The 14733-nt window shown below is 43.1% G+C and overlaps 1 protein-coding gene across 1 annotated transcript in view; it reads left to right on the forward strand.

Moving 5' to 3' along the window:
* CMTM7 (CKLF like MARVEL transmembrane domain containing 7) overlaps window positions 1-14733 on the forward strand; it is an 87201-nt gene that overhangs the window by 58592 nt on the left and 13876 nt on the right. Inside the window, exon 2 of the mRNA XM_077491464.1 lies at window positions 10197-10370. Within this exon, the coding sequence (XP_077347590.1) occupies window positions 10197-10370 (174 nt within the window). The remainder of the gene's footprint in view (window positions 1-10196; window positions 10371-14733) is intronic.

The following is a 14733-nucleotide window of genomic DNA, read 5'->3' on the forward strand; positions in this document are numbered from 1 at the left end:
CCTCACTCTTCCCCTCTTTCTCTCGCTCTCTCTCTCCCTCTACCCTCTCTCTCCCTTTCTGTCCCCCTCTCTCTCTCCCTCTTTCTCTCCCCCTGCGCTGTACTGGGATCTCCCCACTCTACTTCCTCTGTAGCTGTAGAATGACTCAGTGACATCCCCTCCCCATTCTCCCAAGCCACAGGAAATTCTTAGAGGGGTTGCCACCTTGCTGGGATCCAGATGTTTTATTGGCCCCATATGTCTGATGGGTGAGTAGGGTGCCCTGGAAGTGGTGCTGATGAACTGTGTGCTAGATCTGTCCATCTTTTTTCAGCCATTTTTATTGCTTGAATTTTTTTTACCATTATGGGCGTGATTGGGGCCTCGTGTAAGTTTTGCCTAAGGCCTCACAAAGTCTAGAGCCGCCTCTGAGCTGCTGTGCCTAGGTTTTTTAATTGCACTGATTGATTTTCATTATATACATCATATTGATGACAGCAGTACCAGTCACTCCCTTAATCAACAGAACTGAGATTTGTGTACACCAGGGTTGAAAAGTGTAAAGATGGGAGGATGTAAAAGAAAGGACAGTGACAAAAAAAATCACCTATTAATAATGGATGTGCTGGACTTAAGAGACTGGAGGAATGTCAGAACAGGAAGTAAGGAGAAATCTCCCAAAAATTGTTTTTGTAGCATTAGGGTGGATTGAACAAGTGGGGACCAATTTAATAGAGGTACAGAGTCTCAGCTGTGGCCGTTGACATCCCCAGTTGGGCACCACCATTAAATTTTTTCTAACAAATCATGAAAAATTTACTGACAAAGCACATTTTTTTTACTGCCAATCTGAAATATAACAAAAACTAAAACAGATATTTAAACACTATAAATAATATGTAAATGTTGACAAAACTCAAATTATGTGACCTGCCTGACAAGGATTATGAAGACCTGGGTACCCTAGGGTACAACAGAGGAACAATTTCTGCAGTGTGTGTACAGTGTACGTGGCCAGATTGCACCTCAGGCCCAATCACTCCTGAGAGATTTAAAGCATTTAAAAGCTCAACACCAGAATTTCCATTATATTCAGTGGCACATGTTCACACCTGAGCGTAGTGTTGCTTAAAATGTTAGTTCACCTTTATTAAAACAACAGCCTATGCGGGTAAGGGGGGCCTGTAAATAAAAAACAAACTTTGTGCACTTTGACTAAAGCTGGATAATGCTTTTGTTATAGGTGTAGACCATTTACATACCTCCTGAAGTCCCAACAAAAAACTCCCAAAGATGGCATCATCCCATCCTGCCTTGTTGCTACGATGTTGCTAAGGCACTCCCAGCCATTACTGCTTACCCCCACCATCACAGGAGCAAGCTCTCAAACCCTTGCACATGTGTGGTTCACAATCATTTCTGCTGCAGCATCGAAGAGCCCAGAGCTCCAGTGAAGAAGGAGCGCATTCAAGGGGATTTTAATTGGTTTAGAGGGTCTTAGCAAAGTCCTAACAGTGGCTGAATGAAAAAAAAAAATGTCTCTATGCATACAAAAGAGGCCAATGGAGGAACCCCCCGTCAGGACATTGTATTCTAAGGCCTGACTATGATGTGACTATGCATTTTTAGTGCTTTTTGTATTTTTCAGATTTGCACTGCAGAACACGTTCCATAGGAAACCATGGTAAATGGACTGTAGTAGAAATCTGCAAAATGCAAAAAGCACTAAAAATGCATAGGTGTGAATCCAGCCTGAGAACAGGACATGTGGCTGTTAAAACCCACTGGTTAGCAGCAGCAGCCGATGATCGATCAAAGTTTACCAGCATAACAGCCACACACTGATTGGAATTTGGCCAGTCTATGCTGACCTGGCCAAATTTCTATCAGTGTACGGCCAGCTTTACTCTATCTAAAATGTAAAATAAAAATTTGCCTTTAGTTCTCCTTTAATAGAAGAGAACTTGTGTGTCAGACATTGCTGGGAACTGTTACTTGGTGGGAAACCATGCATAGGAGGCACAAGATGACTTGTTTAAACAGAAATAATGTTTTTACAGAATTAATCCACCCCCAAATCGAATCGTTTATTCACTTCCTCCAGCAGGGACAAAACATTTATAATGCATTCATTTTCGGCTATATTGTATTTAATTGTTTGGTAAACTTTCCATTATCATTATAGCTTTCTTTAAAGAGGAGTTCTCCTTAAAAAAAAAAAAAATTAAAAGTCTTCAGCTACAAATACTGCAGCTGCTGACTTTTAATAATCAGACACTTACCTGTCCCAGGGTCCAGCGATGCGGGGGAACGAAGCCCCGTTCGCCCCCCTCTGCTCGGCAGCGCCGGCATTGCAATTGTGGGCACCCGGCTGTGGCTTCCTGATTGGCCGTACAGTCACCTGGGACCTGTCACGTGTCCCAGATGACTGACAGGAGGGAGGGGGCAGAGCTGAGTCCTTCCTGTGCCGAGGGAAAGTGATGTCACCAGCCCAGGCACTGAAGGAGGCAGACTACGAGGCACCAGCTAGCAACAGGCATTTAGAGTGCGTTAAAAAAAAAAAATCCAAATTTATTTATTTATTTATTTAGGAATTTTACTCATTTTTTTTATTTGTGTGTGGAACACCACTTTATAATAAAATGCTGCTTACCAGGAGAAATGAGAAACATATATATTTACGTAGTATAAGGGAAAAGTAGCGATCCAGCAACCTGTTCTGTGTTTGGGAGCTCACACATTGGAAATTCCTTTATTAGCAGAGAATATACTAGCAAAAGAATCATAAGAATATTGGTGCTGATAGTGGAAACGTGGGGGCAGCGTTAGTCACGGAAGGGACAGCAACATGCTTACAGCAATGGGGGGGGGGGGGGTCTCTTTAACACCATGAGCAGGAAACTCTCCTCATAGAAGACTGAGGCATTGAAACATTAAAACCACATCCCTCCGCCTCCTCACTGCTTCTGTGGACAGAGCCAGATTTCACGGTGCCAAATCAGAAGATGAGAACAGAAGGCCATTACAACATCAACGTAAATTGTTAATTTCAGTAGATAATTAAAAAAATGTAAAAGTCCAATTTTTTATAGGTAAAAAGAAATGTTTGCGAATTAAAGGGAGTTTGTGTCATCCGCTACCACTGTCAATGACACCAATTCTTCCAGATGCGGGGCAATCCTTTTCGGTCAGACAGTCACTGATAATGTAACACATACGCATGTACACAGGCGTTACCCTGTCTAGATCAGGAAAGGCAAAGATGATAGTAAAACTTAAACAGATCAAGTTGTTTATTTTTATATATTGTGAGGGGTTTGCTCGGTAGCGGGTGTGTGTGACCCCCTGGATGGGTTCACAACACAAAGTCAGGCACAGCAGACAGCGGTGTAGGTTCAAAAAACAAAAGATCCGGTTTATTTACGCTACATGCAGTGATACATATAACAGCCAAACAAAATAAAACAAGAAAATAAATCCTGGTCAGCTTGACCTCTAACTACACACGTAGACACCCTGTCTAACAACTGGGTGCAGCCTTGTGCTGCCCCAGTCCCTGTCTCTATTGTAGGGGTTTGCCACACAGGCGTTAACTCACCGCACAGAACAGATCTCAGACTCCCCAGTCTATACACACAAAACTGGTTCCAGGATGGAGCATCTCCCTAAGCATGCTGGGGTTTTTTGTAGAGGTCTTAATGAGCCCACTTACTTCAGCTGGGCTCATTAACTCTTCCCCTCTAATTGTAAAAGTCTGCATAAAGCCTGAATCTAGGACACACATATTTCCCATCCTGGATACAACCAGGTGATTTTACCTGCGTGCTGCCACAATATACAAACACCTGATCTCTAGTCTGCACCTGAGGCCTCTTTCACACGGGATAGACTCCGTCTGCGATCCACTGGCTGGTGATCCCCCCTCTGAGCGGTTGGATGACAGGTCAGGTGCTCGCTCCACTTATGCAGAGCAGACAAGAACACAGTCTGCTCTCCTCTAATGGACAGTCGGACGTAAACGGACTGGCAGTCCGTTTACACCAAAACTGCCATCTGATTTGGCCAGACTAATGGGAACAGATCCCCTTTCTATTTGTATTCTCCGAATTGGAGGTAGTCAGGTATAAATGAACACAAGTCTGTTTAGATCTGGCTACCCCCTAATTGTCTGGCATTACACATTTTACAATGTATGTTTGGGTGGTCGGCAGGGTGGATTTGATTTAAATGGCTAGTAAAAAGGCTTGATTTAAATCATAATTTTTAAAGAGCAACTGTCATCTCTCTCCCTCAGCAGCTCCTCCTTTGACCCGCTGTTGACTCATCGACAGTCCCATTCAGTTTATTGAGACAGCTGGTGATGTGGCTGTGACACAACAAGGTGAGGGACTGGGCGGCAGCAGGTGAGTGGATGCCCGCTAACAAGTGCTGCCATGATGGATCTGAAATGACAGGTGCTCTTAAAAATGTAAGGACATTCTGGCTGGTAGTTGGAATCTTTAATATTTGCAAACAAAATAAAGTTTTCCTATTTAGAATAATAAGCTGTCAGGTTAGTAAAACAGTGATATCAGAACTAGGGATGCACCAAAATTTCAGCCGCCGAAACATATCGGCTGAAAATTGTGTTTTCGGCACATTGCCGAAAGTAAAATCTTGCCATTAATGGGGGCTGGGCGTGCCCCCTGGTGTCGCCCATTGCAGGGGTATTTTCCTGTCTCGCCCCAGTCTCCAGTCCTCCCTCCTCCTTTTGTTCTCTCCTCCCTCCCCACAGAGCGGCGATCTCTGTGTGTCCTGGAGCTGTGAACTGAATTGCCTGGGTGGCTGCAGTAACCATGTCCAGGGGCGTACCTAGCGCATTTGGCACCCAGGGTCCATCCTATATCTGGCACCCCCCCCCCCAACTGTAAAAACACCAAAAAACAAACAAACACCCTCCTCTGCCAAGATCAGCGTTTTTTAATTCTGCTTTCTTTTTTAAATGGCGCTGTTGGCTACCGAGTAAACCGGAAGTGACACTGTGCTGTCGCTTCCAGTTTTCTACATCGGAGACCTGATCAAAGGCAAATTCGGCTTTGTTTGGGTTTCTGGCCAGCTGGCTGGTGGCTCAGGTCTGTGGTAGGGATGGGAGACTTGGGCGAAGCTGTGTGGGGATGGGGACGTCCCCTCCCGCTCCTTGTAATAACAGCCGATGCTGTTCATTCATGGTAGCCAGTGACAATAGATGGGAAAGGACGGAGGTGTCACTCAGGTGTGAGCAGATGCCACATTTTTGGACAGATTGTGCCAAGGTCAGGAAAGTGGAGAGCTGGACTGGAGTTGCTATGAGGGAGACATCAGAGTGAGACAGCTGACAATACGAAGTATGGCCCATGTCTACTGTCCTCAGGGACAGATCTGATCCAGAGATCCCACTGTATGGCGATCTCTGGATCGGATCTGTCCCTGAGGACAGCATTGGCATTGATGATTTGATTCGGATTTGGGAACTGACCTGCTGACAAGGCGTGTTGCTTGCTGGACCGTGGATGGGATCTGATGGCCGCAGGGAAGATGGCAAGATGCTGCAGTGACCTGCTGCTTGCTGGATGGATCTGATGGCTGCAAGATGTGGGTGTAAGTCCCCCCTTTATCAGACCAGCTCATCTACTTTATACCTGGTTTGTGAATACAGCAACACCACCACCCCCCCCCCCTTACCAGGTAAACTCACAGCTCAGCTACTATAGGTGAGTGGTAGTCACACAGCAATATACAGCAAATACATGCATTCTGCAACCTGTATACAGCACACGCCTGGATTCTGCAACCTGTATACAGCACACGCCTGGATTCTGCAACCTGTACATAGCACATGCCTGCATTTTGAAACCTGCACATAGCACACGCCTGCATTCTGCAACCTGCACATAGCACACGCCTGCATTCTGCAACCTGCACATAGCGCACGCCTGGATTCTGCAACCTGTACATAGCACACGCCTGGATTCTGCAACCTGTACATAGCACACGCCTGGATTCTGCAACCTGTACATAGCACATGCCTGGATTCTGCAACCTGTACATAGCACACGCCTGCATTCTGCAACCTGTATACAGCACACGCCTGCATTCTGCAACCTGTATACAGCACACGCCTGCATTCTGCAACCTGTACACAGCACACGCCTGCATTCTGCAACCTGTACACAGCACACGCCTGGATTCTGCAACCTGCACATAGCACACGCCTGCATTCTGCAACCTGCACATAGCACACGCCTGCATTCTGCAACCTGTACATAGCACACGCCTGGATTCTGCAACCTGTACATAGCACACGCCACAGGAGATCACCGCTCTGATCCGGGCACGGGTGATGCTGCATTCAGACACTGGCAAGCTGCATGAGGGGAACAGGCAGGCTGCATGAGGGAAAAAGCGTGTGCCCAGGTAAAGCATTTCTGCAGAGTTTTGTCCGTAGCTGATCTACAAGTTTTATGTGCCCACAGTGCTACTGCATCCAGAAGAGTCCTTTGTTCACCTCTGAACAGGCAAACTATCCACCTCTGACCGCTTGTGTGAATGTAGACATGATATATAAAACCAGGTCACAGGCCAAAGGCTGTACTCCCTTTATTGGCCATGTAAAAAAAATAACAATAATCTGGATTTTGACCCAGCTAGGTTTTTATCGCCATGTGATAGAATGGGGAAGGGTTAAGTTGTTATTGCTAGTAGAGGTAACAATATGATCATTCCCAATAGAAGTCTGTTGGAACAGAACCGGGTAGCTTGCTTGGAGCCAGTTCACACCAGATGCAGTTCCGTGCACTTTTTTTTTTTGCACAAAATGCATGCACAGTGTATTCCATGTATTCCAATGGTGTGAACTAAAGACATTGGAATACATGGAAAACCCTGTGCATGCATTTTTTTTATAAAGCAGGCTGCATCTGAGGGGAACTGGTGAGGCTGCATTGATGCCCTGTAGCATGTTCGCAGTCTCTGACCATCTCCTGTACCATGCCTGCAGTCTCTGACCGTCCCCTGTACCATGCCTGCAGTCTCTGACCATCCCCTGTACCATGCCTGCAGTCTCTGACCATCCCCTGTACCATGTCCCCAGTCTCTGACCATCTCCTGTACCATGTCCCCAGTCTCTGACCATCTCCTGTACCATGTCCCCAGTCTCTGACCATCTAATGTAGCATGTCTGCAGTCTCTGACCATCTCCTGTATCAGGGCCATAGGTATAGCATTGTCTCAGATGCGGAAGGAATCAGTAATGGCGGATGTGTTAGATCTCCTTCAGGAGATTGTTATTTAGCGGGTGATACTATTGCTTGGACAATTGATTGAAGGGTCAATCTTAGACCACCAGCTACATTACCCAGCGATACGTTTGGTATTTCACCTTTGGTTAAGATGCGTCTAACTGTGAATGGTATATGCAAATTGACTTTCAGCCACTAACACCTCCACGGCATCTTCTGCCTGCTTACTAGCAAGCTAACAAATATTTATATACAGCTTTTTTCAAACCCTACCTGCGAATAACTCCTGAAGAAGCGCTAAATTAGCGCGGAACATGTCGAGCTATCTTACTAGTTAAAAATCTGGACCCACACACCTGACACCAGTGTTTGTTTGGGACTCTGAATATTTTTCTACTACTGGATACCAAATTAATGGCTTTGTATTATTAGTCATTGGATTATATGCTACATTATAAGCCTTATTGTAAAATACTAGTGGTCAGGCAATATGGGTTACAGTAATACTATGTTTTATGAAAATAATTGTTGTACATATATGACTGCTCTATGTGTGTGAAGTTTTGATAACTAAATTATAAAATATTTCAAATACATTTTAGATAGAGTACTCATGTGCCATATTAAGTCCATTTAATAGTATTTTTTCTCCTTTTGTAATCCATATCGGGATGTTGGCACATTAATATTGGTGTGGTCGCAGTGTCACCCTGCTATACATACGGTTTTCTTATACACTTTTTAATTCTCATCTTCTGTATCATGTCTGCAGTCACTGACCATCTCTTGTAGCATGTCTGCAGTCTCTGACCATTTCCTGTATTATGTCTGCAGTCTCTGACCATTTCCTGTATTATGTCTGCAGTCTCTGACCATCTTCTGTATCATGTCTGCAGTCTCTGACCATCTCCTGTAGCATGTCTGCAGTCTCTGACCATCTCCTGTAGCATGTCTGCAGTCGCTGACCATCTCCTGTATCATGTCTGCAGTCTCTGACCATCTCCTGTATCATGTCTGCAGTCTCTGACCATCTCCTGTACCATGTCCCCAGTCTTTGACCATCTCCTGTATCATGTCTGCAGTCTCTGACCATCTCCTGCACCATGTCCCCAGTCTCTGACCATCTCCTGTATGAAAATATTTTTTTAAATCAGTCATTTTCGGTATCGGTCATTTTCAGTATCGGTTTCCGTTTTCGGGTTCGGCACCAAAAAGCCCATTCAGTGCACCTGTAATCAGAAACGATTCAATCATACAATCATACCGTTTGTAGTGTACATAAAGCAATATTCCAGAACTTTGTTTTATCTATGGTTACTGTGAAATTGTGTGAATGCATCAATGTAGTGCATGCTATCTTAGCTTGCATAGCTTGGATTCATTGAATTCGTTTACCTAAAATGTAAATATTGCAGAATATACAGCCTGATACTACATAACTAAGCTCCATTTCATGCCGAATAAACTAAATTAATAATGTATTTTAAATAGAAAACTATAGCTAGATTTTTACTCCAAAAGCCTTTTAATAAAATAAATTTGATAAAAATCAAAAAAATCTGATTTAAATTTTAAAAAAAATTTCATTTGTTTGGCTTCTTTCTTAAAAACCATTGATTTTTATCTACCCTGGTGGTCGGTCCTACTGTGTTATATAATTTGGAGGCACACACTGTGACTTCCTGCTTCTTAGGATGTCACGTGATGATGAAACGCGTCCGATAAACATTTTTTTATGAGATCAGCTTCTGTATGCAATTGTGTTTTTCAATAATAAATCAAATGTTTTACACACTATGGGAGGGTACCAATATATCCTGCAAATAAATGAAACGCTCAAAATATCACCCCCTAAAGCAAAAGCTATTTTTTTAATGTAAAGCCTTGCAGCAAAAAAAAAAAAAAAAGAGATTTTCAATGAATGTAAAACAATAGCAGATAAAAATGACCTTGAGTCAACTACAAACTAAAAAAAATAAAAAAGTCTCCAATAATACAAAACTTAAACAAAACTAGCAATCAGAATTATATAGGTATAGTTTCCTAACCTTAATCTCTCACCATGCAGTTTATTAGGTTACTCTATGCGTTCCCTACTAAAGCTTACGATTCACTGACACTATGGCTGCTCAAACTATATAGATACGGATATAAAATATTGGAAGCTAGCAAGTGCACTCATATATTATAATTAACTGCTTTGCTGAAAAAGGCCTTTATTTACTGAGCACAGTAGCACAATTAAAGTAGCATAATTAATAATCTGAAATGTACACACCCAGCTGAATGATCTACCTCATCTGTTCAGATGGGTCCTTTGGAGCTTCAGTCTGAAAGGGTGAGTATAAAATAAAGCAACTTTTTTGCTTATTTGTGTCAAAGCCCGTAATGATCTCAAGCAAGACATTGTCATTGGTACATTTTGTATAAAAGTGTATGCAAAGACACAGCAAAACAGGTTGCTCATTGTATGATTTTCCCTATCTTCTTGTTCTTGGTACAGCTCAAAGTTTTGGATCTCACATCACTTTCTGTACAATAGACAGGAGACACCAGGAATATAGATAGGGTGATTCTCCACAATAGGAACACAATCCGCAATTAAAATCACACAAATATTTAAACCCTTCCACATTCTATCCAAAGTAATAAAACAGTTTAGCTTTACATACACTTTAAATGTCTATCTGTAATAGATTTTATACAAGTACTACAAAAGATATAAAATGTCAGTTAAAATGCAACCAAGATATGCTACTTCTAGCCCTGTAAACTAATATTGACTACAACATCAGCCACATGAAGTATAAAAAATGTATCTATAAAAAGATTTGTTGGTGAACTTATTAGTAAAACACAGCCCCTTATATCTGTATTGTATATTAATATGGTAATCAATTATGTTACCATTATATAACCTATTTGCGTTTGTATAAAGATGTATTCTTTATTTTCTTCCAGGTGTGCTTGCTGATAGCTTTCCTGTGTGTGAGGAGCTCAGTTTGGACAGACTACAGCACCTACCGCTATTTTGAAGTTATTACAATATGCTTTATGATATTAGTTCTTGTCTTCTATGCAGTGTCCCTGTTCCGGATATACAGAATGCTGACTTGTGTCTCATGGCCATTGACGGTACGTACTTTAAAGAAATTTGGTACAAATGTTTTCATTTAAGGCAAATATACAGAAGTCAAGGCAATAATAAAAAAAGGTGCTTCAACCTAAAAGTCAGAATGGTGCCCTATAACTTTAGGACTTCAGCAGTAAGATGTTGCAAGTGGAGTTGTCAGCTCTGCCCTTATTGTCATCACCACAATTGAGTGTTGTGTTCACTGGTACAGTATCCCAATCCTTCTGTTGCATTCTTCCAAAAAAAGAGAAAAGTTTAGGAGGGAGAAAGCTGTTATTCGTGGCTTAGGTTTTTGGTGGAGCTGGGAACTGAGTGAGCCTATTGGCATCTTTTCTGAAGTCCACTATGGGTAGAGGGGCTGCAGGTAAAAAGTGGTCGTAAGCCACAAAAAAAGAAAAATTCCAGAAAAATGGTCCCCTGCAGAATAATAGTATAATGTGTTAGTATAGGATAGTATAGATTGAGAAACCCTTTGTCAAGATCACAAAGGGGAAAAAAATTGCGACAACGATTCTTGACAATTAATCGTGCAACTCTACTGCTGTCGGCTGCCATCTTCACCCGGTTTTTCTTCTGGGCTTGCAGGCTTTGGCTGTTTGACCGGCCACGCCGCAATGACCGCACAGCTGCAGCAAGGCTCTCTCAATGGACGGCACGCTGGCCATTGATTGCGCAGTGCTCATGCATCGGTGACGTCACTGGCTGCTGCTATAGTAAATATCTCCTAAACAGTGTACAATTAGGAGTTATTTACTTTACCTACAAGTAAGCTTTATTTTAGGGTTACCTATAGGTACAAGCAAACAGTGTGGACTTTACTACCACTTTAATGATCTCTGATAAGTGTACAGTATGCAAATAATGTCAACATCAGTAATGAACTTCTCTTATTTGCTCCCATTTGCTGTGTTGAATATATAATTAAAAACATTATTTTACATTTGTTTTATAAGTGCAAGAAGTACCTGTTGATCATATTAGAAATTCAGAGCTGTGAGGAACTGAACTTTCCTGAACTCCGGGTTTTCAGTTCAACATGTGCCTGAGTTATTTCTCAGGCTTTTTCCACATCGTAGCCCACTTTGGCTATGCTTACTGAAGGTGATTCCATCTTCCCGAAGTCACTGAGAGGCTCCCTAGAGCCCCATTGTTGGTATCAAACTTTCATATATCTATTTTTATTTTTTGTTTACTATTTTAATGCACACATGATTATTAATGGGCACCCAAACACATGTCGGGCAGTGATTGCCTTATGATTTGGAATTATGGGCAGAATCGTGGCATTTCTAAATCGCTAAGTGTGAATGGAGCCTAAAGGTGTCCGACACTGCCAAGTGTAGGGCCACCACCCTGGGTCACCCAGTTTGATAGATGGCGACTGGGGGGAGGGTGGCTGATGTCTCAGATTCATCCTTGGCCAGTTGTTACACATTCAGGTTAAAGGTCCACTCTGTGCCCATTTCGGTCGACAGAATGTGACCTTTATTTCTTCTGGCCATCACGGATGACCTCTGACTTACCAGATAATGCACATTCTCACTGGCTGATTTGATTTACCACAACAGTTACATAATAGGTAGTTGATACCAGCACCTAAGTCGCTCAATTTCTATGCTAGTTACCTCTCCCGGCCTTGCCCGGGGAGCCTGGAATGGGTCTAACCCAATCTTGCGTTATAGCTAGAAGTGACTGTTTTCTCTTTAATAGTTTGTGTCTAATATATTGCGTTATATTAAGTGCTTATTGTTATGCATTTTTATTTGGTTTAAACGGTTAAGTAAGCCGAATGGGTCTGGTGGACCACTCACCCCCACAGTGTCGGCACTGGTTTAGGACTATGGTCCTAGCCAACCACTGACCTCTTGGGGGGTCCCACGATTGGTTGCACTATTTCTTTATCTGACTTTTTTCTCCCGAGATTTCCTCAGCCTTATTGTGCTTCTCTTTCACACTCTCTCTCTCTTTTACTACCTCCCTCTTCTTTCCCCACAATCTCCCTTCTCTTTACCCTTCTCTGAGTCTGCAGGGGTTGCATCCAGTGACAGTGGTAAACTCTTAACCACTTTTCCACCATGACACTACACTGGTTGTCGTTAAATGTTCAAGGTATGAACTCGCCACAAAAAAGGGTGAAAGTATTTAAGTATCTTAAAAAACAACGTATAGATATAGAATGTCTACAGGCAAAAAAATGTTCCTCTGCCTCCAGCCCTAAGTATTTTGACACCCAATACCCCCAAGTGTTTATGGCTAACGGCCCGACCAAACTGAGGGGAGTTCTGATAGCTTTTCACAAATCGTTGCCTTTTAACTGTATTAATCAGATAGCATACCCTGATGGTAGATACCTCCTGCTCATGGGTACCATTCAGGATGCAGAATCTCATCTCACCAAAAAGGTACCATGCTTTTAGCAGGGGACTCAATGTGGCCCTGGATCCTGTACTGGATAAATACCTTTCAGAAAGGGTGGCTGCCTCACCTGCAGTGAAAAAAAAATTCCCACTCCCTACGCTCTCATAATCTGGTAGAACTCTGGAGAGAATTGCACCCATCTGGAGAGATTACACATACTACTCTCACCCACATCATTCTCACTCTAGAATTGACCATATGATAATGCTTAGAAAATATCTCCCTGGAATCCACTTCCACAACTGTTAAACAAACCCTCACACCTGCTAATCGTAAACTTTTGGACCAGACTCGCACAGAATTAGACTTATGTCTCACTAATCAAGCTGAGCACACACTGTGCTGGTCTCACTAACATTGGTATATTAAAGCAAACAAACCAAACACAATGCTGGCCAAAAGGTCACGTACTTTTAATCCAAAACCCACCCCTATTACTTTACACACCCAACATAATATACTTACTAGCATCCCGGTCCGGATACTGGACGAGTTCCGACAATGTATGAAAGACTTAAAAGTAGGGAAGAGGCCGCGCCCGGATGGCTTTACAGCACTTTACTATAGAGGGCTAATGGACGTGTTAGCCTCTCCCTTGATAGCCATGTTTAATTCCATTAAAAATGGTCAGAACTTCTTGCCTGATCTTCTGACGGCTAATATAGTTATGTTGCCAAAACCTGACCGTGATCACTCCTCTTTGGCCAATTTCCGACCTATACCTTTAATTAATGTTGACATGAAGATCCTCACCAAAATTTTGGCTAACCGTTTGAACTCATTCCTCCCCCGTTTAATTAAAATAGAACACGTAGGATTTGTACCACAGAGACAGGCAGGGGATGCCATTAGTAGAATCATTCAATTGCAGCACCTTGCCCATAACAGCTCCCTGGAAACTATGATTTTGTCACTGGATGTGAACAAACTCTTTGACACTTTGTCCTGGCCTTATCTCATGACAGTACTCCGCCACTATGGCTTTGGCACTTCCTTTCTCAGTTGGCTGGCAGCACTGTACGATGCCCCTCAAGCTAAAATTAAATACTACGGATTTGAATCCTCTATTATTCCTATGTGGAGGGGCACTCGACAGGGCTGTCTGCTTTCGCCTTTCTTGTTTGTCCTGTCTATGGAACCGCTGGTGGAGGCGATCCGTTCACATCCAGATATAAAAAGCATTGAAGTGGCGGGTTCTGCTCATAAGATCCCCTTGTTTGCAGATGACATCCTATTGACTCTGACAGCACCCAGAATCTTGCTGCCTAATTCATTCTCCCGTTTGGAGACCTTTGCGTCTCTTTCGGGACTACACGTTAACCCTACTAAGTCTGAGACGATGTCCATAAACCTTCCCTCCTCGGAACTGACCTCTCTAAAAGCCAATTTCCCATTTCCATGGCTCCCCTCATTGCCCTATCTGGGTATACTTCTCACTCCTAAATATGACGGACTGTACCAGGCCAATTTCCTCCTTTCTTTAGAAAGCTCACTGACGTGCTATCCTCCTGGTCCCACCTCCCGCTATCCTGGTTCGGCAGGATCTCTGTGGTTTGTATGACCTACCTCCCGAAAATTTTGTATCTCTTTCAAGTATTACCAGTCCCGATCGTCTCCTATATATTATGAATTCACGAACGCAAGCTCTTAAAATTCGTCTGGGGTTCCACACGACCCCCGATCAATAAGCAGACTTTGTACGCCCATCGGATCATTCGGAGGTCTTTCGGTCCCCAATCTTCAGGCATACTACACGGCAGCGAACATAGCTCCACTATCTTTCCTTCATGACACATATCAAATGCTGCTATGGGCCTACTATTGGTCTGGTCAAATCTCACCCTATTCCCATTTCCTCTGTACCCTGGCTCCTCCCCCACAAAACGCCTACACAGGTTTGGGCCGTGTATGACACACTCTCTTCGCCTATGGGACTCTGTTAAATTC

The sequence above is a fragment of the Lithobates pipiens genome, unplaced genomic scaffold (genome assembly GCF_037356315.1).
Source record: "Lithobates pipiens isolate NorthernLeopardFrog02 unplaced genomic scaffold, aLitPip1_a1.2 Scaffold_19, whole genome shotgun sequence".
NCBI lineage: Eukaryota > Metazoa > Chordata > Amphibia > Anura > Ranidae > Lithobates > Lithobates pipiens.